Raw genomic sequence first — 26,092 nt, 5'->3', positions numbered from 1 at the left:
AAACGACCTCACCGAGTCATTTTTGACTCACTTATACATCTAACGGTTAAAGGCTTTTATAGTGAAAATGAGCTTTCTTGCCTCATCTAGATTTTCTTTACATACTGAAAGACACATCATGAGATAAATAAAAAATCAACTCCAGAGCGGAGCACTTCCACCTTGAAACTGCAGTGTAGTGATGACTTCTGGGTTTCATATGTAGCATACTTAAGGAACCAATCCTGTCAACTTGCGGAGCAGGACTTTTCATATCATTATTATTCTTCAGATTCTAATTTGAACATGGTTGACTGAATTACTCAAATATGCAGTATACACTTGTTTTCCTACCCAGAAGTCTTTTCATATGAATCAAATGAGCATTCTCGTGTCTGTGCTGGGGTTTCCACATCTCCCTGTTACAATTACTGATTCATAACTCCTCAGCATGTACTAAATTAGTGGCTTTAGAGGGGCCGTAATTTTGTCAGCAATTTGTATTCTGTGGTACTGAACAGAATAAAATGGTCCCCAGCTTGAAACTATTATGAGTGAAATAAGCAGTCAACACCATGACTGGATATTTCCTTCATGAACTGCATCGTACGGATGACGGTCTCAAAAACATGGATTCAGGATTCTGGCGTTTCAAGTGCAACAAACCGGAGAACTTCCTGAGTGGAGCTTCATATTGTATCCTTGTTCAGAATCGGCTTTGGCACAAACATTTACGGTTCAATTACTCCAGTATTTTGTATGTCTGATATACAACTTGCCATTGTGTAGCATAAAGGAGTTTAACAGTCTTTGAGCTGATTTGTAGGTGAGCTGGTGTGCTTGAGCTTCAGCAAACATGGACAGGTGGGCGGAGAGGGAGGTGGGGACTTCACATATCTACACATTCTTGAAGAAGCAGCTGTTCAGAGTTGCATCAAACCCATTTTAGGGCAGAAAGGGATTGTTTTTAATGGAAAAAAAACGTCTTAATATGTAAGTTTGATACACAGATAGGAGTTTTTAGGGGTTAAAGCTTCAACCAGAGGGGAACCGGGACAAGTAAAGATAAAAAGACAAGAACACATCATTTCTTTCATTATTCACTCTTGTGAAGATTTCTTATTTGTGATTCACTAAGAAACAAACATTACAAAGGCAGCCTGTTGAACTTGGACAACTTGTGCTGCACCCACAACGCCTGCAGCAGATAAAAGCTTCTTTAGCTACCCTTTCATGGAGACGCCTGTCAGATGAGCACGACCTCTGCCTTCACTGCAACCTTTCCACCAAATAGATGTTTTGAATGCGGCTTCATTTGCTTGGCACATGCAAGCAAATGGAATCACTGAAAACACAAGCTACTTGTGGTTGTTCGCCCATGTTGTCTAATGCAACATTTTTTTAAACTTTTGACTTCTAGTTTCCTTTGATAGTACTTTGCTATTTTTTTAGATGATAATATTCTCAGCATGATGAAACCTGATCATGTGATCGCTTAGAGTTTATGTAAACCGTAGGAAGAGTGGTTAAATTACATTTAAAACAATCCACAGCTTAAAACATGTATGCAGGTTATCACACCTCTGATTGTACATGATGTCAAAATTCACCTCTTATTTCATTTGATTATGATTATTTGAGTATTTTCATCTGATTTTATCTTGATATATCTGTTTTCTCAGGCCAAACAGTAGTCTGTCTGTTCTCTACATCAGTTAATCAATCATCTGCATGTGGGAAATACATTAAGGCATTCTTACACGTTGTTATTTACTTCTGTCTTATGAACAAGAAGATGGACTGTGCCTCATACATTTCAACAGTTGCAGCTGTAAAACGTTAACATCTGGCAACAGTCTAATGACCATCTGCCGTCCCTGTGCTGCAAGAGAAATTCCCTAGTTTCAAAGTTATATTGGATAGTAAAATGATAATTACATGTGTTCATGCATGCATGCAAACTTCTTGTTCGCAATTACATGAACTATGACAAGCAACGTTACAAGTGTGACGCACAATTTGAGTTCAGTACTTTGATAAACAGAAGAAGATGGAAGGCACCACAAATAGTGATGATTTATGAATTGGTTAAAACAGGAAGCGGCTCGTATTACTGCAACAAGCAGGAGGTTGACAGTAAAATAACACAGAGAGACTGTAGAAGTTGAGCATTGATGTACACACTTTACCCACAGTTCCAGTGTGCTACATTCACCTTTAAAGTCCCCATTAAGCTTTGTTCCCATTTTTAGCTCTTAATCATTGATGAGGTTATACAGTCAACACCATAACTGTTAATGTATTGTATTTTGTGAATGTGTCTCCTGTGTTTTATTTTATTTTTTGCTTCCTAAAAGCCCATTCATATGAATCAAAATACTTTTTCTGTCTATGCTGAGGTTTCTGTAGTCATCCAGCTCTCTGTTGTAACTGCTATTTCAAAACTCCTCATCATGCACCAAATTAGTGGCTTTTGAGGGGTCGTAATTTTGTCAGCAATTTGTATCCTGTGGTCCTGCACAGAGCAGAAATGTCCCCAGCCTGTAACTATTATTACATCTTGCTGAGAGGGACTTTATTGGCTCAAGATGTGAAATAATGAAGGGTTTTTTTTGAATGGATGTGGTGTTATCAGTAATGGATTTCATTATGTTTCAGGAAGTCACCCACTATACTGCCCATAAGTCTGCTATGTATGATTGTGCCATAACTAAATGTCATCTTTAGGTTGAGTAATTTCAGACAGTATAGATAGGCATTACCCATTCAGGTACTTACAAGGTTCAGCCAGTTCACTGCCAGTGTGATCAATCTGTCTTTATGGCTGTTACACAGGTAAATTTCGAAAAGTTTCTACAGCTAGTGATTCGGTTTGCGCCATTTAACTTGACGTATGGCTTAATTTGATGATATCGTTTTCTAGATTCTAGGTTCTGCCTGAGACAAGGTTATGATTTTCCTCTGATATTAAAGCTTGTGAACATATATAGTTAGTAGAGGCACATTTCTGGGTGGCCAAAAGTGATATATATTAATAATCCTTGACGGAAACCTAACATTTTACAAAGCTGTGGAGACATTAATGAACATTTCTTTACTTGAAGATGTTATTTGGTCCCCTCGGGCAGTTTTATTTATAGTATTTAAAAGGCAAGTTGGAATATGGTTATAGTTTATCATGGATTTATATATATATATATATATATATAGTGTGACTTGCAAAAAATATGACAGCAGTAGTTCAGATCACAACTATTAATTTCTTTCCTTTCTGAAAAGTGTTAGTGTCTCACACATCACAAGACAATTTGACGATGCATTGTGAAGACATCATTAAGGGTGCCATTGTGCTGAGGTGTAACAGGTAAGGTAAGAGAGAGAATGCAATAGAAAAATAGGTGCAATGACATGAACAACAGGTCTGAAGGACGTTCACTCCCATAGTGTGGTAGTACATAACATGAACCTCAATTTATTGATCCATCAGCCGCTCCTACATGCGACTTGTTGATCAGAATTTGGATGTTTTTTGGAGGATTTGCCTGCAGTAAATTGCCAGCCTCTGTCATTTTTGGCTGAGGCTTCGTCGCTCCATTTCCAAATGGCATGGCCGTATTATGATGGGATGCGAAACACCACTCCAAATCCCCATTGTTCTGCCCTCTCCGTGTTTCCGAGGCAACAGTCTCCTACCATCTGGAAGGCCCTCATCCCTCAGTTCCTCTCATTTTCCTCTAATGGGTTTCTCCTCTGTCCTTTTCCCATCTCATTTCAGTGCTATTTCTTTTTCTTCTCGCAGACATCTTTTTTTAAACTTTTTTGTGCTCTAATTTGATCCTCTCTCCTGTTTCCGCTTTCTTGCAGTCGCTTTTTCTCCTACTTTTCACTTTAAGTACTTACTGTATTACCGTAGTCTTTTCATTTGCTTTTCATCTTTCTACAGTCATTTCTTCTCATTCCCTGTCTGTCTCTTTTTTTCTCTTAACACTTCAACTGTGTTCTCTAATATTGAGTACTTTGAATTATGCACCATCACACATTCATAGTCACACACGGCATATTTCCAAATCTGTGTGCACAAACACTTACATACACAGGGGAATGTAATCATGTTAGTTTCCTACGCTAGTATGTAATTCATGCATGATGTACTGGTGGATTGATCATACTTGACAGAACTTTATTGACAAAGACAGATAGGAGCCCCTGAAAGGTGTTTAGTTTCATTGAAACGAGAACAAATGTGTGTGTGTGTGTGTGTGTGTGTGTGTGTGTGTGTGTGTGTGTGTGTGTGTGTGTGTGTGTGTGTGTGTGTGTGTGTGTGTGTGTGTGTGTGTGTGCGCTTCTCTGAAGTAGGGCCCATTATTCTCTGCAGATGCTGACCTTCAGCATGCTGCTCTCTGGAGGGCACCACTTGTTTCACTGCCTTTTTTCTCCCCCTTTTCTCCTCTCTGTTACTTTTCTTTTTCCTCCCCCTTCTCATTTTCTGCCCCTTTCCTCCTCCTCCTTGTCCTTTCATGTTTTTCTTCTCGGGTTCACAAGACATCCATCTGAGAGGCTCAATCTCTCTTACTTGTAGCCATCATTCCCTTTTCCTCGGTCTTTAGATCAAAATTTTCTTTTTCTTTGTTCGGTTTCCTCCAGCTCATTGTCTACTTCTTCAGGGTTCCCACGCGTCCTGGAAATCCTGGAAAATCTGGAAAATGACTGACCAATTTTCCAGTCATGGAAAACATATGGAAAATGAGAAAAAAAAAAGGTCTAATGTCCTGGAAACGGCTAACTTGTCCTGGAAAAATATTTATCCTCCCTCTGTTAATGCAAACAGGTTACAAGATATCCGCATGCATGTCTGTTGTCAACGTATTTTCTGGGCAACATTAAGGCATATAATATATATAAAATAGCGCTTCTCTGCTTCGAGCCGGCACAGCGCCCCATGTAACGCTACCAGCCAATCAAATTTACATTCCCCTGAGTTGGCTGTAACTTGCGAGATGAAACACAACTCTGATATCGGCATAGCGGCGGCTTAACAGGTATGGGCCACGTTTCACTCAGTAGTTCATAGTTGTTTTATTGTCTGATAAAAATAAGGGAATGAAAACAACATTAGGAATTCTGTTGTGTGGGTGGTGTGGGTGTTGCGACACCCAAACTTTTACTGAAACATCATTTCATCCCCCTCACTGCCGAGGTGTGTGGTGGCGTCTGCATAAACTACATCTTCCCACAACAGTTGAGGGTGCAGCTGAGTGTTTCATGTCTGAAATCAAACTTTCAGTCGATGACGCCAGTCAACACCATAGATTCAGATTCAGAAAACTTTATTTATCCCCTTAGGGGCAATTCATTTGAAGCATACCAGCTTTCCAAACAATCGTTCAACATAAGTAAAAGAATAAAATAATAAAAATAAATGCAACACATAGTGGGAATCAGTCATAATAGTTCACACCTCAAGATTTAACTGCTTTTAAGATGAGTTTCATCCTTGTTTAAAAGTCCAATAGCTGTAGGTATAAAGGATGAAGAATAACGCTGTGTTTTAGCGTAAGGCTCTCTATAGCGCCGCCCAGAGGGCAGCATTTCAAACTCTGAAAACAGCACATGGTCAGGTTGTCTCAATATACATTTGGCCTTGTCTAACACTCGCCTCTTATAAATACATAAGAATACAGTCTATGATCAACACAGATAAAGTCTCTGTCGCGAAAAGTCCGCCTGCGTATGATGGTGACGTCACGGTGACATCGCTCACTTCACCTCCTACGTCTCAATCGGTGGTTCAGTTGCAGACACTGGACTGCGAATTTAGCGTGCACACGCTAATTAGCAAGAATGTCCAATTGCTACAGAGTAAACAATCAACATGTCAGTCTGCAAACGCAACACAGAAATATCAGAGGGCAGAGGTTCTCAATAAACGAGATTATAAACGATAGAACTAGGAGAGACCAGGACCAGATGAGCACGAGGGGGAACTGTCCTGGCTACTGTTTACATGTCATTGTGCACATTTTTTCCTCACTGAACCAAACTTTACCCTCTTAAACCCTGATCAGCAAATGAAGATACATTTGGGCATATTCTGGATATGGCATATTGAGGGCTGTCTTTTGGAACACTAGGTGGCATATTTTTGGGTAATTTGCTTTATAATCTGATCACATTTTTTCAGGTGTATACTGGCATACCAAGAGCACATTTTGGTATTTTTCAGGTTCGTATTAAGGTCACATTTTGGCTTTGTTCTGTCATTTTCTGGGCACATTTTGTTACAGTTGAAGCACATTGTGGCATTTTTGTCCATATTTTTGCATTAAATTGTCCAGTAGGCCGGCAGAGCCGTATTAGGCTCCATATGGGCTTAAGGGGGTGAAGAAAAACACATTATCGTCATGAGAAATGCAGGTGCCAGATGTGCAGAAAATCTGAGTTAAGCAATACACTGATATGAAACAAAGGAAATTGGTCAGTGATTTATTGAAAATGTCCTAATATTTCAAAATCAATTGCAACAGAGAAAGTAGGAGAGTAGAGAAAGTAGAGTTGGGAATTTCCCAGTTGAACACTGTAACTCCAGTTTGTCATGCTAGTGAACTGTTACGCTGTCATCTGTGGTTGTGTTTGCATTATTCTATGATACATCTGCCATAATTATTTTCCATAGATAAATTATAGCCATAGATGCACATCAAATGTCTGAGTGATAAATATAGAAACAATCAGGGTAAATGCAAGTTACAGCTGTAGTAAAGAACACTTCCAAAGAATGAGGGGGACGGGAACGTATTAGTGGATGATGTGATAACGTGTGTCTGTACCGACTGGAAATGTCCTGGAAAAGTCCTGGAAAATCATTTCGGGGAAAGAGTGGGAACCCTGTTCTTGTTTTCCACCTCTGCTTTATTTCCTGTGTCTTGCCTTTTACTTGACTGTCACACTGTAAAAATGTTTTTGAACTACAGTTGAAGCAAAGCATTGTTTCGAATGAATCTCATGTATCTTTCTGCTTTAGGGAAGGCAGTCTACTTTTGCTTTTGTGGATTCTATCAACTTGAAATTCCACTTTGTCACTTGAAACTGGTATTTTAATTTGGGCAAAAAGGTAAAAATTAGGTTGGCTGCTTCTTTAGGATTCTGTGACTGCTATCCAAATTTTGTTGCTGTTTACTTGTAGTAGGATTACAGAGTTTAAAAAAAACATGAAAGAATGCTAAATTTAGTAAGAAAAGTATTTTACATTTTTGGGGAAAAGCAAATATTTAAATGAAGTTAAAATTAAGTTTTCATGGTCTTTTATGACAAATCAACTGATGCTTGTTCATCTATGTTACACCACCAGCATTAATATTAGTTGTTAACTTAATTGAATAAACACAATTCAATTGCATGTCCCCAAATAAAGCTAATTATTTAGGTTGTTGCTAGAGGTACGGACCGTACCCGTAGCCTGTGGCCTACGAATACGGCACTTTCCATTTGCCAATCAGATACGCGAGATCTGGTCACGTGACTCCCGGTCGATGCTAGAGGTACGGACCCGTAGCATCGGTACTACAGGTAAGGACCCTAAACCTGACCCTCACACTAACCCTAACCTTAACCTTTGCTTACCTTTCAACAGTTTGCAGTGGTTAGCAGCTTCTTGACTCACGAGACTCGCGTACGGGTCCGTATCTGTCTGGCAAATGGAAAGTGCCGTATCCGTTGGCCACAGGCTACGGGTACGGGTCGTATCTGTAGACACGACCAATTATTTAAGTTGGTTCACTATTTCTGTTAATTCAGTGCACAGCCTCTGTTACATCTTGCATGCTTTATGTCTTTCTTGACAAGAGAAATCTTTAGAAAACCTTATTTTTGTCCTTCATACCTCCTTATTTGACAATTCTACTTCTTGCCCTCACCTTTGCCTTCCTCCTCCTTGTCCTCTTTTCCCTCTGGCTTAGCCCTCTGTAACCACATCTCTTTGTCTTCTGTTTACGCTGGCGTCTTATCCTCTTTAAATTCATCTACCTTCTCTCTGTCCTTTGCTCTTTAGTTGTACCATGGAATACAGATGAAGATTTGATTCTTTAGTGGTCTGCTCTTTGCCTGTAAACTGTTAGTTTTCTTGACACAAATTTTCCTCTGCTGCAGAGTCCTCAGACAAAACGCAACATTAGCAGGCAGGTCATGAAGCAAAAGATTTCGTTTTCGTTTTAGACGATGAAACAGTCTCCAGTGAAATAATGCCTGGTCTTTATTTTTTGCGTACTCTTAAATCTCTATTTCTCGTACAGACATTGCTTGGCTTAAATATGCTCCATAATCAGGTTGTATTTGTATTTCGCTTCTCGCTTGATGCACAGTAAGTCATTCAAAGTCAATTGTGATTACCACGGAGTTTCTTCTCATCATTGACACCTTTAGACATTTACTCAGTACATAATTTTAATACAAATACTGACTGTTGTTTTCATAATAAGTAGTGACATAAAGAAGCAGTGCATGATTCATATTTAGGGCAGAGTCCAGCTCCACCCAACCACAAAGAATTCTCCTGTTATAGACGTGGCTTGTTAACATGAGGCAGCTTTACAGTGCAGGAACATAGGGCATGAGGAGCACAAACTTCTACATGAACAGTCACCTAATCGGCCTTTTCAGCCTTTCTGTTTCCATTGAAGTGTAGGACCCAACAGCTTTGACTGCAACTTCAACTTCAACTGTGTCAAACAACAACAAATGGTCATTACTGGATATAACTTCAATTCTATGAGCACAATGGAAGGTTTGCTTTGTTGGCCTATGTGGTGAATTTTACATTATTCATGGTGAAGTTCAAGATGGTAGAACAAATGACACTCCTGGTCATGTTTGAATTTAACCAGTCGCCCTCAAGACTGACACCACACTTTATTGTTGGCTGCTCCGAGGCATCTAAACTGGAGAAGGTGTTGGTTTGTTTTTTTCTCCTGTGAAAACTGCCCTGAACAAGGTTCGACTGTGATGGTTCCTACAGTCAGAACACCCTCAAAGGTCTGAGCTGTTTTAAGCCAACAAGTTCATGCAGAAAAATATTGTTTTCCACAGCACACTCATCTACAATACACAATAACTGCAGATATTAGCACACCTTACCTTAATTTGCTCACTATAATGTAGAAATCTTGCTAAATTAATACCAGCAACTAACTTGTTTTGCTTGAAAAATTTTCATGTGAAATTTACAATGCATGTTCTGCTAAAAGAAATGGCTGTTACAAGAGACTCAAATGCATGGAGGCCAAGGGGCAGCTAGTTTCAGAATATAGATTGTTAGCAGCTATATTTTTGTATTTAAGCAGTTTACAGTTTCAAGCACAAAGCTAACTTATGTGTTTCCATTATGCTTTTCCAAAATATGTACTTTCTTATGACAAATAATAGTGTAATTTTGTTACTTTTCATAATGTGTTTAATCTACGGTAATAGATTAGCGCTACCACACTCTGGAAAAACATTACTCTTCCTTTTATTTCTATGAAACCGAGTGACAATGAGGACTTTTTGAAATGTAGCTTTAAAAGTAGAGTACACTAATTTGGTCAAATGATTTTTTTTTTTGTCAGTTTCAGTAAATATCTAATCACAGTCAACTAGCTTGTGTTCTGAATACACAAACAAATATTTGTACTGCACTGGCTTTGTACACAGAAAAGCAAATGTTTTTCAATGTGGCACATGCTGGCTCGGTAAACCATCTACCTCCAGAATCACAGACTTCTTCTTTAACCTCTTTTATTTAGTGTAAAATATGCACGTAGCCCTCATATGCCATACTATTTCACAGGCTTTGAGTTTTAATGTAAATCAGCAGGAAACATTTCAAAGTCAGTTTTCAACCAGTTTACATATTGATGGTAGGCTGCCCTAGTTAGCTTTTGTCATCTTTTGTATCATTGCAACAATTATGATAAAATTTGAATGGTAAATTCTCCACCATTATCACTATAATCTGCATATGTTTCTTGTAGGATTGCACAGCTGTGTAGATGTAAGAACAGTTAAATGGGTGTTAGGTTCACCAACATTTAGCTGAGTTTTTTTTTCTTTAAAAAAGTAACACAAGTCTAGTTAAAGGTTAAAAAAATCTTCTGGTTTTGGCAGCACCATGTGCTGTTCTCTTTAAAAAAAAGTCTACAACAAGACTTAACACATGGTGTTTTTTAATTCATATCATTGACAAACATTAAAATAAAATATGAAGTTTTCTTTGCTCCCACTTAGGTTGGTGACCCAGTCTTTAACCAAATGGTTGTTAGTTTTAGCAAATGGTGCTGAACATTTGAATGTTATGTCTATGTTTTAGGTATGCCCCCTAATCCTGGTTAATAATACCCTTTCTTAGCCTTTGACCCCATCTTCCAAGTGTTTGGTTGGAACTGATGGAGTGTCATGTGACTTCAAGAGGTCAGAAGTCAAGAGAGGTTGAAGAGTCACACACATACAAACACACATTCACCAACCCAAGCCACATTGACAGCTGAACTAACAGAATACCATCTCTGACACACACACATACACCCAGACACCCAGTGTGTAACCACTTAACCGTAAGTAAGAAAACAGCTTAGTGTCTTATTGGGCTTCTTCTAATAAAACAGAAAACCCTTTTTTTCTGCTGCTTCAGGCGTCACTCTTAATGACTTAACTCTGTTGTGTTAAAAGTTTATTTTTTTTTCACCACTCAGTTAGTGGAGCTCCAGATGCCATAAACTGTACCTGTGAAGTGTGCTCACGCAGCAGCTTAGTGTGCTCCTACTTAAACAAAGACACCTGCCAATCACTTTGAAAGCCTTCCTTTCTGCTCGGTATACATCCCTCTGAAAATGGATTCCAATTATACAGTGTATTTCACATATTTTTTGCAAATGCACTCTTCTGCACTCTGTGCACATGACGCTACATCTTCTTGTTGGCACCTGTGTTTCTGCTCATGGACTAACGAACAATACACGACAGAAATTCATAATTGCATCCCAGGACCCCCCCTAAGGTGAAATAATTGGATTTTGAAGCACTTGGCAGCATAAATGTGCATATTAATGAGTTAAAACTGATTTCCTGAAACTAATTTAATGTTTTAAAGCTCTAATTTATAGCTTTAGGGTTTGCAGAGATGTCACGAGTGTTTTCTAGCTGGACTTGTTTAACATTTAATATTAAAAGACTTCAGGCAGATTAAGGGCCTTTTGCTATTGTTTTTTTTTTTTCCATCCAACATGTAGTGGCAAGAAACAGCTCTATTAAATGTGATTCAGGTGTCAAACATGGTTGTAGCACTGTCTTATGTGTAAAAGAAACCCATGGGAGCTACGTGGAAATGTCAATGTTCGATTTTAACATTAGGGTGATATGTTTAAATTATTGAGTGAGACGCGGTTTCATGCTAACTTTAGGCATTACACAACTATTGTGCAATATTAGACGAGTTAACTTGATGTTTTTGTGGTTGGTTTTGAACAGTACTGGTTTTTATCCAATAGTATGTTTTTTTTCTTGATAATATATGTGGTAATTTGATGTGTTTAGTACACATTTAGGCATAATTAACCCTCTGAATCCCAGGCTTGCGGTGTGTTTCTGCTACTGCCACATTTATTTCACATTATTTACTGTAATATAAAGTCCTTGACCTCTATGAAGACAGTTCAACCATGACGAGAAGAAGAAAGAACTGCCTTCTTTTGCAGACACGCAGTTAGAATGTCATAAATGATCAAATAGAAAAAAGGAAATTGGAATTTCTTTGGTTATTTGTCTCACAAAAGTATTTTTAAAAATGGAATCAACATTTATAGCATTCTTCCTAGTACTGCCAGATGTTACCAATGTAAATAAAATATTCTACATACAGCGTGTACTTTACCACTTGCATTTTTAATTAGTTTCCGTATTGCTATCTAATTGATCTGTGTAAACACAGCCTGCAATTCACCGAATTTTGGTCACAAAACTGTTGTTTGCAGCTGAGTCACTAATGGCTTTAACATTGTTCTAAAGGGCACAGAATTTATTTTAGCACCCTATTTCTTTCACACCTAATGGAGCACAAGAAAGAATATTTATGGAGTGTTTTGCCAGACAAAAACTGTTTCTTAAACACAAAAAATAGGAGTAATAAAGGTGATGTAATTCTTATCTCTCATCCCTTTGGCTGCGAGCTTCATGCAGTAATTAGCAATTCATAGAATTTACTAAGCAGTATAAAACAATATTAAATATGATACAGGTTTTTAATCTTCTTTTTTCATTCCTGCACTTCATTCTAGCCTTCCAACCGATAGACTTGGCTGTCTTACCCTCCTCTTCCTTAGATAATAAGATATTTCTCCACCCTTCATTATTTCCCACTTAAGCTTTTATTGCCTCATTGTTTGGACTGTGCGTCTCTGTGATTAAAGCTTCATAATGAAGTATCACATTAGGAAGATGAAACTAAGTTAAAGTTAGTTGAACTCCAGGGACATTATTTCCCGGCAGCTCCATTTTCGCTGTGGCTCACAGAATGATATTACAACAGCAGTTGTGGAACAATTTGAGCTATTAATGTGTTTTATTACCAGACTGTCAAAATATCATGACTCTCATTGACAAAGAATCTGACACTGTTGAATGCAATTTGAATATATGAAGCACTTCCCCAACTCTAAATCTAAAACCGTTTTTAAGTGGATATCAACACAAGGTGAGGATTCAGCTCTACTAAGACTCATAAAGAAATAACTGAATTAAAGCCGCAGTAGTTCTCTTCCTCTTCTTCTCGTCGCTCTTTTTTCACTCACTTTAAATATCGCTCTTTGCCTCTTTTTTTTCTTCTCCTCTATAACCCTCCTCTTCTCATCTGTTGAGGCGGTTCTGTTTGTGTTGGTGCTTTAGTGTTTGGTTATATTGAGACAATCCATCTGCGATGTGCCTGTCATTGCCTCTCAGGAGTTTTTTAATGTGTTGTGTCACATCGCTACGTCTTGTCTCTCTGTTTTAAAGCTATTCGTGTTGCCCTGAGACGGACTGGGATGATAGATGTGTGTGTGTGTGTGTGTGTGTGTGTGTGTGTGTGTGTGTTTCCACCAGTATAACAGCTGTATGCAGCCCTTTTAGAAAGAGTAAGTGAAAGCGTGTGTGTTTATGAGAGAAAGGGGCAGGTGCGGAGGACATATAACAAGTCCTTGTTTCCTCTAAAATCCATCAGAAATCTCTTAAATACCAGGGAATTAGAAAGGCTCACATTACTCTCAATTACTGTCAAACCTGGAGAGAAATCCTTTCAATTATCCTTTCGAATATCTGACCTGTGTAGCCAGTGAATGCGCCGTCTACGTAACGAACAGCATTAAGGAAGTCATCCCTAAACAGGTATTATACAGCTGAATTACACTTCAAACTGAGTCCTCAATGGTTTTTCTGTTCTGCTTGGGATGTTTTCAATTTTTTTCATTTTGGTTTGATGACTCTCTCAATTATGTTGAACTAGTTGTTGCGTGTGCCAGGAAGCTGTTCTCATTCATTACATCTGTTTCTCTCGTTCTGCCTTTCTCTCTGTCTCTTTCACATATGCACATCTGCACACACGCACACACACACACGCACACACACACACACACACACATACACAAGACCACCAGCCTCCTCATTTGGTCTTAACTCCTCTCCAGCTGTGTGCAAATTTGCCTCCTCCAGAGTGCTCGGGGTTTGGGAGGGGGTGATTAGGAGCCAGCACTGCATTTAAGCAGTGTGTGTGTGTGTGTGTGTGTGTGTGTGTGTGTGTGTGTGTGTGTGTGTGTGTGTGTGTGTGTGTGTGTGTGTGTGTGTGTGTGTGTGTGTGTGTGTGTGTGTGTGTGTGTGCGCCGCTTCTCTTTTGTGTGTTTATTCAAAATGTTCTCTCTGTGTGTATGTCTACATAAGTGTTTTAGTTCTCATACTGTATACTTATCTATGTGTGTGTGTGCGCCAGTAATGGGTTCCATCCACATTACCCTGTAATCCCCAGCTGCTGTGCAGTGCTGACTGGGTTCCTGGAGGGAGAATTCCACACCGGCCACCGGATTTACAGTGGATTCTCCAAAGATTACCACTGGATACCGCTGCCATTCCCAATATGGAAACTCTAATAGCACACTAGAGCTGCAATGATTATTTTCATGATTTATTAGGCTGTCGATTGTTTTATGAAATTAATAAATTTGTCTTCAGAGGGAAATGTCCAAATGTGCCTTTATAGCATAAGTCAAAAATGTATGCAGTGTATTACTCCAGTAAATTTGATAATGAAAATTGTTCATTTTCTGCTCTTGCTTACATTTGAGTTCCAATAAGCAGAGCTTTACCCAGCACATATAAAATCATTTCCTCCCTGAAATCCAAAACATTGTCCATATTTTCCAACTTCATTTCCAGCAGATCTCTGTTAGATTGCCAGCAGCTAGCAGCATAATGTTTTAGAGATCAAAGATGATTCTAAGCAGACCAGAAGTTCTCAATAAACACATTGTATTAGTCAGTCACACTAAAAATAATAATAATACCAGAATGGTGACTTCTTACTTCTTCTTGCTTACTATTCCTCTCTTTTTCGTACTCTACATTTAACTCATTATCTTCACTCCACCATCTGTCTCAACACGTTTTCTCTTCCCCGTCTTTATCCTGTTTTATCTGACCCTTTCTTCTTAATCTTCTTCTCTCTGTTTGCGTTTTTGTTCCAAATAATGGTCGACAGATGGTGATAAGAAGTGACATTGAGTGTTCTAATAGGACAAAATGATTGAAAGCCTAAAAATTACAATAAAACATCATTGTACATATGAATAGATAATGTAAGGCCTTTCTTCACACTATCTGCTGATGGCTTAATTATCTGTAAATCTCACAGATGCTGTCTTCTTTTTTCCTCCTGCATACTGCTCCTGTTTTGATTTTGCTCACTACTTTATCTTCTTATCCCGTTTTTCTCTCTCTCCCTCACACCTTCCTCTTCACTTTGCTTTTCCTCCCCTCTTCCACTCGCTCTTATCTCTCCCTTCCTCCCTTCCCTGCCCTCTTCACCTCACCATCACCTCTCCACTGCTCTTATCTCTGCCTCAGTGACATTATCGTGTCCACGGGCCGAATGCTAAGTGACAGATTGACTGACTGATATGGCTGCACAGGTATACAGCCACAGCGGTAGATAGCAAGCCCTGCAGATTGGCTGGCAGGCAGACTTGCGGTCATAAAACGTCTAAAAAGAGTGAGAGAGAATCATGCAGACACGTGGATGGACAGGGCAGCTGGCAGGCTGACGTGTTGGTAGGATCCCCAGCTAAAGAGCAGACAAAACGGCTGCGGCTATCAAGATGAGAGACATTTGAGACATCTAGCTGATATGCTAACCCAGAGTGACGTACAATAAGTGTAGCAGAATAAGTCAGAAAGCAGAAGACAGGTGACAGATAGGTTGACAGATGAGATGACAGAGAAGCAGAAATGTAACGTGTGCATGCGTGCTCTCCCACACACAGACTTGCAAACAGCGGACATGAAGCCAGGAGGGGCCGAAGCAGACATCCCAAACACGATGGGCATGTAGTTAGTTAGACACTTTCCACTGCTGACCACCCAAATTGACACATGCAGGCGTCAGCATGGAGACCACCAGCGCTCTGTGTGTGCCTGTGTGCAAGTATTTATGTACAAATCTGTGTTTAATTTATTCTGCCTGTCTCCGTACCCGTCTGCACATTAACATTATCTCCAGGCACTAGCCAACAAGTCAACTATGTGATGAGTTGGAGGCTGTGGAGCCCCTCCCACTCAACTATGCATATCAATGATAAGTGTTGTTATGACACTCGTTGAGAGTAACGTAATTCTACTCTGAACACATTTTAACACAAGTGCATGCTTCAGTACACATGCTTTTGAAGCATATCAAGCCAGCATTTGAATAAATTCAGACAGAATCAAAATTGGACTGGATTTTTTAAATCGCATTTAATCTCACATTTATGCACATATACAAAAAAAGCATAAACACACTTGCATATAAAATGAAATGTGGAATAAGATTAAAGCTAAATTTAAACTGAGAGAATAGAAAAGACACTGAAATTGAGACGGATGGGTAAATTGAGAGAGAATTAGAAACAAATGTAGACAAATAAAAGAGACAGATAGACGGAGAGATAAAATCTAATACCTTGTAATGTTTGCTATGTGGACGACACATGTTTGTGTACTTGCTTTCCACTGGGCACAAGACATTGATATCTATTAACAGGACTCGACTGGATTACCACAGCTGTGTGTGTGTCTTTGCTTGCGTTAACTGAGCCCCAGCCTACTTAAAACTGTCACATGTCACTTATATTCTGCTGCTATGTGATCTTTGGCTGAGGATGAGCTGTTGGCTGCGTGTTTACTTCTCGTACTCTTTCGCTCTTTTCTCTACTCCACAACAAACACTTTCAACCAGATTTTGATGAATACTTCAGCCCTACTCGGCAGGTTTACCAGAGAAAATGTGCTGTTAGATTCTTGTTAAAATATGTGAACCCAACATCCCAAACCAAACAAAAACAACAAACTAAAATGGTGTCAGCGGTAGGCTGATTGTTTGTTTTACTGAGTGATTTCAGACGGAGCAGGAGGTTGAAGTTGTGGTGTCATGCAGGTCAATCATGTTTTATACCAATGTCATTTTTACAAATTATTGTATTTATATTTCTAACACTATCCAGGTAATTTTCTATCAAAATGATAATGAATAATTGTCTTTCTACAATGTGCATCTGACCATGGTCTGTCACATAAGATTTGTACAGAACAGTCCTTGGTTATTGTTTACGTCTGAAAAACTTTATTTAAAAAATGTGCATTTTTTTCCAGACGAGGTCCGCTGGATCCAGCTGACTACCCTGTGCAACCGTGGTCAGGTCATTACCCTGGACCTCCCCCAGCCCAGCAGGGATACCCCCAGTCCCCATCCTATCCTAACCCCAGTGCCCAGTCTGGTCCTTCTTACTCCAGCTACCAACCTGGGCAGCCATACCCACGACCAGGGGACCCTCGTGGTGTTGATCCTGGCTACTACCCCCACCCAGGGTAAGTGAATACAAGAAAGCTGTTTATATCTCAGTAAACAATGTCACTGTACAGGGTGTCCCAAAAAGTTTGCAGGCCAGTAATTTTGGTAATTCTTGTTGAAATAACCTCAAATTTTCACAGAATGTTCTAGAAACAGATCAAGATTTTATATTTAATGTTTTATTTTTGTTCTGTTTTCAGGTTGAGCCGTGCCGTTCACGCCCAAAGGGAAGTCATTTTGCGCATTGGAATATGCTGATGTTGATGATGGTCTACCAGATCCTTTAGAACTGCATAAGCAGCCTTCCTCTTTAAATTTTTGGTAACAAATCCAAATTTGTTTGCCAGTTGTTGAAGTTTTTCCCAATTTTGCATTGAAGGCCTGCTGCACAGTCTTGGGTGACTGTGTACGAGCATATTCCAAGACGCAAAATTACTTCTCTTTGGGAGTGAACGGCATGACTCAACCTGAAAACAGAATGAAAATAAAACATTAAATATAAAATCTTGATCTGTTTCCATACATTCTGTGAAAATTTGAGGTTATTTCAACAAGAATTACCAAAGTTATTGGCCTGCGAAATGATGTCAAATTTTTGGGACACACTGAGGTCATCCTCTAACACAGAAGTTACCAGTTTAGGAAAGATGACTCAAATGCCTTGCACAGGCAGGATTAATAAACTAAAATGAAGCTTCACTGGAACAGAGTCACTCTCTGCTTGTTGATTTAAACTCCTAAAAAACTCACATGTATCAAAGTTGCATATTTAGAAGTTTGCTGCATTAAAACAATCAATTCCTACTTTAAAGTAGCTCTACACCGTTGCTTCCTCTAGAACGTGTAGATCTATGAAGTCTCTGCCTCCTTTTCAACCCACCTCTCCCTAATTCAGCCATGCATGTTATAATCAGAAACCATTCTGGAGACGAATGATGCTATAGAAAGTCCATCCAGCAAGGTGACAGCCATGGTGTTGACTGGTTATTTCACTCATGATGTTTCTTCTAGTACATTTTTTTTTAAAATATATGGACATGTTAACATGGCAAGCTAAGATTTTTATTTATTTTTTTTACCAGAGAGAATCGTTAATAAAACTTAGGCCCTGTCCACATGAAGACAAAACGAAGTCTAAACGCATTTCTTGCCGAATCGGCGTATCATCCACACGAAGACGGCGTTTTGTAAACGATCATTTTTGAAACCAGGTCCTAGAGTGGAAAGATTTTGAAACGCCGTTTATGCGGCTCCGTGTTTACTGGCTATCTGCTACTTTTCAGATACGCTTGCGTCATAGTTTCGTATCTTCATTGACACGCATGCGCCACACGCGCGGCAAACACAACAACAATGGCGGCGTACAGTGTAGCAAATGTGCTGATGAAGCTAGTGACCCTACTATCCCTGTTGCAGCAAAACCTCCTTCTTCTCGATCACCACCGAGTTGAACAAACAATTATTAAGGACACATTACGGCACTTTATTTACTTCCCGGCTTGGTCTCTGTTTACAACTTTTGCTGCAAGTGCGCATGCCCACTGTTTTTTCTTCTGTTTGTGCGTGTTTCCGTCATATCATTACAGCGCCCCTAGAGGTCTGGCATGTGTTTTACAGCGTTTCCATGCGTGTCGAGTGCATTCATGTAGACACACACAATTTCTGAGACGCCTTCGTCTTTATGGCGATCGTTTTTGAAACTGTTAAGCGTTTTGTCTTCGTGTGGATGGGGCCTTAGTAACAAATGCCAAGAGAAGAACAAACAAAAGGCAGCTGGTAAAACTGGGAAAATCCAAACAAAGTTCTAAAGGTATCCAAAAACTTCAAGTGAAAGTTGTGCAAAAATGAAACGCACAGGGATGAGGGGATTTACAGGGGAGATGAACAGAGGAATGACAAAGAGAAAGGGAAAGCACACAGACTAAATACACAGCAGAAGCAAGACACAGGCGGGAAGACTAAGACAATCACAAGGGCAGGACGCAAAACAAAGCACACACAAGATATGACACACAAGGAAAGTGATGCTCAAAATGAAACTGAAAATACATAGGAAGATAGAGAGGGAGCCCCAGACAGGAAGCACAGGAGAAACTTATAAACACACAGGAAATGATCTTACAGGACTAAACAAAAGCTACAACAACAAAACCAAATCATGACAACAGCTCCCACTGACAGAGTAATTATGTAGAAAGTATCTCCTTCCTGTTATTTGTGGTAATAATGCAGTTCATCATTGTTAATACACTGTGAAATCCCTTTCTGTGCTGTGATTTTTCTCCTCCTTCTCATACTTTGATAATGACAAATATCATTTCATCTCCTACTTTATTTCCCACTGTTTGACCAAACCTGGTGTTTTGCTGCTAGCTCCCAGCAAAGAGGGCCCTTGCGGCAGGATGTGCCTCCATCTCCCACCCCACCACTGCGTGGACTTCGGTACGACACTATGACACGAGGCACTGGGGGTGGAGGTTACAGGTAGGGGCGATTGGAGGAAGAAGACAATTCCAGGTAAATTCTCAGTTCTGAAATCCTCCTTTATTTTACTGATTACCCAATTGTATCATACACTGCCCGTTCAAAGAGAAAGTCACACACTCTAATATTTTGTTTTACCACCTTTAGCTTTGAGAACGACACACATTCACTGTGACATTGTTTTGATAAGCTTCTGCAAAGTCACAGCATTTTATTTCTATCCAGAGTTGCTTCAATTTTTTGCCAAGATCTTACATTGATTTACAATGGGGCTGAGATCTGGGCTCTGTGGAGGTCAATCCATGTGTAAAAATGATGTCTCATGCTCCCTGAACCACTGATTTACAATGTGAGCCTCATGAATTCTGGCATCGTCATCTTGGAACATGCCTGTGCCATCCATTGATGGATGGTTCACCACTATCCTTCAGGTTTAATAATGTGTTGGATGGCTCTCAACCGATTTTAGTAGCTTTAGCAATCTGCTTAGTTGTTTTCTTTGCTTGGTGCAGGCCAATAATTTGACCCATTTGTCTTCCATCAGGGTTGTTTAAGAAAGTAGAAGCTACTTACTGCGTCAGTTTGGGTTAAATAAATTGTTGTCAGCTGAAACATATTCATCACTGCAGTAATTATCCAGTGGAAGGCTCTTATCTGTTTGCTTTGTTAAATCCAGGTGGTGACTTTTTTCTTGGACAGGCAGTATATGACGTGTTCTGTAATGTAATTACCAATAAGAAAAAAGTATTTATTAATTGTTCATGTAAATTTATGTTTTACATGTGAGTCTAGCATTTTGGAACAGATTTCTGCAGTAAGATTCAAAAGTGTACGAGCCCTTGTCTGGGTAAATCTGAGAACCTCTTTGATCAGTTACAGGCACCAGCTGGAGCCCAGTACAGGCTGGTATTATTATACTGGGGACGGAGAAAGACAGCAACACCAAACCAGCCCAAGACAGAAGAATGCCATGACTGCAGCTGTGTAGACAAACCAGGTTCAGAGATGAAATTAAGCAGAACTTTAACTGCTTTGCATCATGCAGCTCGCCTGCTTTCAGTACTCCAGTGAAATAGACTTGTGAAGCCTCTTAATGGTGTAATTTGAATTACCATCATTATCCAGCACTGTCGGTGTTGTTTGAAGTGTATGCTAATACACAGACAAGCAAGGTAAAGAAGGTTAATTATAGGGTGGCCGACGTGATGCATAATGTCTTGTTTTTTTGAAGTCGTTTAAATTGCTTTGAATCTTCCCGGAGTTTAAAATTAGCAAGGTTTTCACTTTTCACTATACTCTGATTAAGTTGTCTCTTTCAAGCCTCCGTCAGAGCAACAAAGGTAATTGGATCCATTTAAATGAAGCCACTACGGGCGTACGTACAGCTCTGCATACTCTCATATTGTTCCTGGTGGTTTCTCTACTGCTGCTACAACAAGCCAAAAAGTTAACTATCTAGCATTGTAATTTAAAACAGCATTCTAACATAGTCTGTGTGGACATTCACACGGATAAATAACACATCTCGGTGTCAATAAGTTTGTGTAATCAAACCGTTTTTTTTTGTTTAGATTGAAGCAGTTCATGTGAAAATGTGATTGCAGCGCTTTGAGTCTCCTCTGAATGTTAGTCGAGATGTGCACACCAGTGGAAAAAGCTGAACTGATCATGTGTTCCAAAAATGTGTAGATAGCAGCAAATTAGACAAATACACTGATCAGCCACAACAAGGAAACCACTGAAAGATGGAGTGAATAAAATGGATCATCTCATTACGATGCAATATTCGGTTTGTAGTGTGTAGTCCTGGTATTTATGTGAAAGTTACTTTGACACACACCACCCACTGAGACATTGTCGCAGACTAAGCAAACCGCAAACGTCCCGTGTCCATGGCCCGACAGGTCAGAGCTGTTTTGGCACCATGATGGGGACTTACACGATATTAGACAGCTGGTTTAAGTGTTGTGGCTGATTGGTGTATTTCTATTAGGAATGGATGCTGAAACAAAAATCTGTATAAAATTACAATGAGCAATATCAAACAGTATATCTATTCACACTGATTATACCAACAACAGTTCTAGAAAACATCTAGAGTTATGATTATACTTACAATATGTTAAATTCTGAGGTCCATTGTGTCAATTTACCAAACAGGGAGAACACCACTGTACCACTAACTACAGATTTAGTTCTAATGTCCAGTCTGTGGTATCACATATTGGTTTGTCAATGAAGTAAGGGATCATTTAAACTGCAAAGTAGAGCACTGTATGATGGCGTATGTATTGAGATGCTTTTAATAATTCTATGACTGCCTTTCATTTTTATCCATTTAATTACATTTTTAAATCTATGTCAACAACCACTTTTAGCAGTAGGTTTACAGCACCTATGAATCTCCCTATTCCCTCATTAATATTATAGTCGAATAACAACAGCACAAAGCAGTTCATGAAGTACTAAATCTCAACCTGACATCCATTTAGATTAGTGTCAGGGCATATTAGCAGTACTGGACTATAGTTATTTGAAATGACCTCTACTTGAATGTATTATAAATGTGCATGGGTGGCATTTGGGCAGCCATCTGTACTCAATCCATGCTGTAAACCTGTGTTTACTGGATCATTTCTACACGACTAGAGTTTTCTAACCATTTTCTGGTTTGCTATCAGACATTCAGTTCACAGATAGTCCGCTGCAGTAAATACGGGGCAACCAACAAGCTTCTGGAAGAAGTTGCGTTAAGATAAAGAGAGACGTTCTGTAACAACGCTGTGATTGCTTCTCAAATTACAGCCCACTCAAAGCAATACTCACACCAAGCAAGATAATTCCAGCGCAAACATTTTACACAAAAACAGCTTTTTAATGCTGCTTTCCTCTTTACTGGAAAGAATAAGCAACAGTAGTAGTTAATTTTGTAATGCATAAAGCCACTACATAGTGCTGTCTTGTACTAGTGCCTGTACTAGTTTTGTTACATTTCCACGCTCAGTGTGCAGGAGTGTAGTCGTTTCAGCCTTACTGATGCTGGTGGATTTTCTTTTTTGGGCAGGTGTTTAACGGAGCAGAGATAGAGGTCGTTTCCACGCTGTGTTACTTATGCCAGGTGCTGTAGTTTGGATGTGAAGGACTCTGTGACCCCGTGGTGTAGGCATCACTGAGTGCTGAAGTCCTGCTCAAACATGAAGTGAGCTCCGGAGTGCAGTGAGTGTGTTCAGTGCTGCACCACAGTGGAGATCCATTTATCCACTTACCAAAGCATCAGTTAAGTGTGACTAAGAGTTAGAGTGTAGCGCAACATTTCTGTGTTTCACTCCACAAAGCTGAGCAGTATTAATTTCAATGGAGATTAAATGTTTAAAATGACATTTCAGGATTAGGTGGATCGCATTTCTGTTAATATGACCGATGGTGAAATTCCACTAAAGTGAATGTTGAGAGTAATTCGACTGAAACTCGTGCGAAAGAATGTAAAATTGATTTTGTTTTGAAAGCTTTTTGTTTGTTTTCTTGGGCACAACTGGATTTTTTTGGAGTGGAAAGGAAGAAAGGAAGCGGAAAGGTTGGCAGGATGGAAAGAAAAAAAGAACGGATGGGATGTAAGAATTTATGCAAAGGGGAGAAATGAATAGAAGTGAGTGATAGGTAGAGAAGCAAAGCAGAAAGAGAGAAAGAAAGAAAAGATATTTATGGAAAGAGTCGGAAAAAATGGTACAAACGTAAATGCAGTGCAAGAATCCCAAACCTTTTGTGGTTCGCAGTGGGATTATCACAGAAGAACGGAGCAGAAGATAGAATGAAAGTTCATCAAGATTTGTGCAGCGTTTGTTCTGCAGTGGGAGGAGGGTTACAGGGGTCGGCTTGTGTTGGCTGAATGTAGTGAATTTTGGGAATTATTCACAAATGTTTGCTGTTTTTTTTGTTGTATTCTATCATCACTTTTCAGCTCCAGTGTGGAAATCAAACTTTCAAATCAATGTTAATATATTACTGAAAGTAGGATAATAAAGCATATTTTTAGGAGCTTGACCTGATGTCAAGTAAAGAGAAGCAACACCGAAATAATTCCATCCCTTTAGATCATTCACTCCTTTGCTCAGTGCTGATATTACAGCAGATAATAGACTAGAAATAAACAGCTCAATAGTACAATGTGTGATACTATACAAGGGTTGATCAAAATGTTAAGAGGCTCGCTATAACAATCAAAAACTGTACCTGATTTCAGTTTTGTGGGCATTCCTGTTACAGTAGTTTCCTCGTCCACGCTCCTGCTTCCTGACCTTGTCCAGTTTTGGAAACTGTGGGCTCTTTCACTGTGAAAACTGCTGTTTCTGCTCTTGATGGTAGTCGCAGACCCACCTCTGATCAAAGTGATGATCCTCAACATGAATTCTGATCGTCTCCATGGAATTTGATGGTCTTTTTCTTAGCTCCAGATTGAGGTCCACGAGTGATGCACTCAGTGCACAATGAATAGTCTTGGAACTTTTTGATCAACCCTTATTATTTACCTTACATTTTTTTCAAATGTTACAAAATAAGCTCTCGCAGCAGGTCAAATGCTAACAGTGAAGTTGGTTGGGAAATGGAAGTAAACAGTCTAAGTGTCACAGTTATGAAGTACTAAAATGGATATGCAATATGTCAACAAAAAGTCTTGCTGTTTTAAACTTACAGGGCCTTCTCCTGTTTGACTAATAACTGACATGACATTACAACTAATAATTTATGCTGCTGAGTTAAAATGTGAGAATCTGTAGCTGATTCACTATGACTTAAAGAATTAAGAGTTTTCTTCATGACAAAAAGGTCATTTTCACTATTTGAATAATCATATTCACCTGTGCATTCCAATATGCTAAAGCCTGAGCATGGAGTACCAGAAGAAATGATCCTCTGGGGTCACGTGAATGATTTTGGTGTTGTCGGTTTGAAGCTGCGCCGCACTCCCTTGAGACAGAATGAGCAGGAATCAAAGATGGAAGTTCTCGTCAGCTGTGTGTGTCTGAATGCTGGGTCCGTGCGTGGCGAAGCTTTTTGAGCTACAGTATATTGCGATGTGAGATGGTGTATTTCTGTTACTCCTCTGATGCTAGTACACAGTTCACACATATGTAACTCTTCACAAGCATTTATTTTTTTATGTTTTTTAATAATAGTCGATGTTGTTGGTTGTGACAACAAAGGCCGTAGATTGTTTGACTAGCATTACCAAGCTACGAATGAGGTACACTGCATAGTTTTGGATCACTTTTTTATCCCCAAATTCGATTCATGTCGTTTTTTTTATATGCAATTTACATTGAAGTAACAGCCCATACAAGCAAATTTCAACTTGCTTTCTCGAAAATTGGGAAGAAAATGTGCAGAAATAGGCGCAGTGACACTTTATGTACCTTGGCAAACATGTCAAACACCCTGTATGGCTCTTTGGTTTTTAGCAGTTGCACAAATTGAAGGTACTCTCTAGAATCTTCTATATGAAGGGTTCTGGTACTCTTGGATCTCCTTTTACAGAGATCTGCGAATGAAGGAACCAGCTAAATAACCTGTCTTAGAAATATAACAGTTTTTTTATTACACTGCTTGCATCTAAAATTTGAAATCTCCTTTTATAATGTTGTAACAATTCTATTGTTGTCTTCCAACATTTTATATTTATGTATATAACATCTCTTTTTTGCATTAAAATATTCATTCCAAGACACAGTTGCCCAAAGATGTCGTACTTTAAATGTTAAAAATGTTAAACGTTTTCTTCTCTTTAAGTCGCAATGCATGCCCAGCACATCTGCTAAGGTTAATTAAATATGAGTCAGGAGAAATTATTTCCCTCATGTCCCCCATACCCTGCAAGGTGAATCATTAACATTGCCAACCCAATTTAGTCCATCATTTAAGCAGCTGATAAATTGTACCTTTGTGATAAGAGATAGATGTTGGCCCCAAATTAATGTAAGACTAATTATCAATTAGAAGAAGAAGATAAGGAACACTGATTGTGGCACAAAGTTTTCTTAGTTTTCCTGGCGTAATGCCACCGCACTGTTAGGTCATATCCCTTCGACTAATAAGCATTTAGTCACAGTGTGTGGCTTAAGGTGCTTTCTTATTTGTCAGACAGTGGGCGCAGGAGTTGGGCTGCAATCAGAGAAGTTTGCAGTAATGAGACACAGAGGCCAAGGAAATGTTTTATCGGTCAAGGCTTAATTAGCATATCCCAGACCTCCTGGCCAATGGGGAGACGGAAAGGAAGTAATTAAATTCTCCAGAGTCGCAGCCAAGGTTCAATATGGATCTACAAAGTGTGTCTTTGTGTGTGTGTGCGCATTTTCACCATTGAATATTCTGATTACTATGTCTATTTAGGTCCCATTTAGTGTTTGTTTTAATGCATGTCAGAGCTTAAATTAGTAGAGAGATTAATTGCGGTGTTCCTCTGGACAGTTCTCACATTCTGGATGTAAAAAGAAATGTCACTGAAAACAACAAATGAAAAGAGTAGGGGGACCAAACGCC

At 39.3% G+C, this 26,092-nt stretch overlaps 1 protein-coding gene across 1 annotated transcript in view; it reads left to right on the top strand.

Moving 5' to 3' along the window:
- LOC110957809 (partitioning defective 3 homolog B-like) overlaps positions 1 to 25,278 on the top strand; it is a 241,583-nt gene extending 216,305 nt beyond the window's left edge. The window contains 3 exon segments of the mRNA XM_022204011.2: positions 16,876 to 17,091; positions 19,448 to 19,591; positions 20,432 to 25,278. Of these exon segments, the coding sequence (XP_022059703.2) occupies positions 16,876 to 17,091; positions 19,448 to 19,562 (331 nt within the window). The 3' untranslated portion in view covers positions 19,563 to 19,591; positions 20,432 to 25,278.
- The last annotated feature ends 814 nt before the right edge of the window (positions 25,279 to 26,092 follow it).

The sequence above is a fragment of the Acanthochromis polyacanthus genome, chromosome 14 (genome assembly GCF_021347895.1).
Source record: "Acanthochromis polyacanthus isolate Apoly-LR-REF ecotype Palm Island chromosome 14, KAUST_Apoly_ChrSc, whole genome shotgun sequence".
In the NCBI taxonomy this organism is placed as follows: domain Eukaryota; kingdom Metazoa; phylum Chordata; class Actinopteri; family Pomacentridae; genus Acanthochromis; species Acanthochromis polyacanthus.
This window is presented reverse-complemented; position numbering and strand designations above follow the sequence as displayed.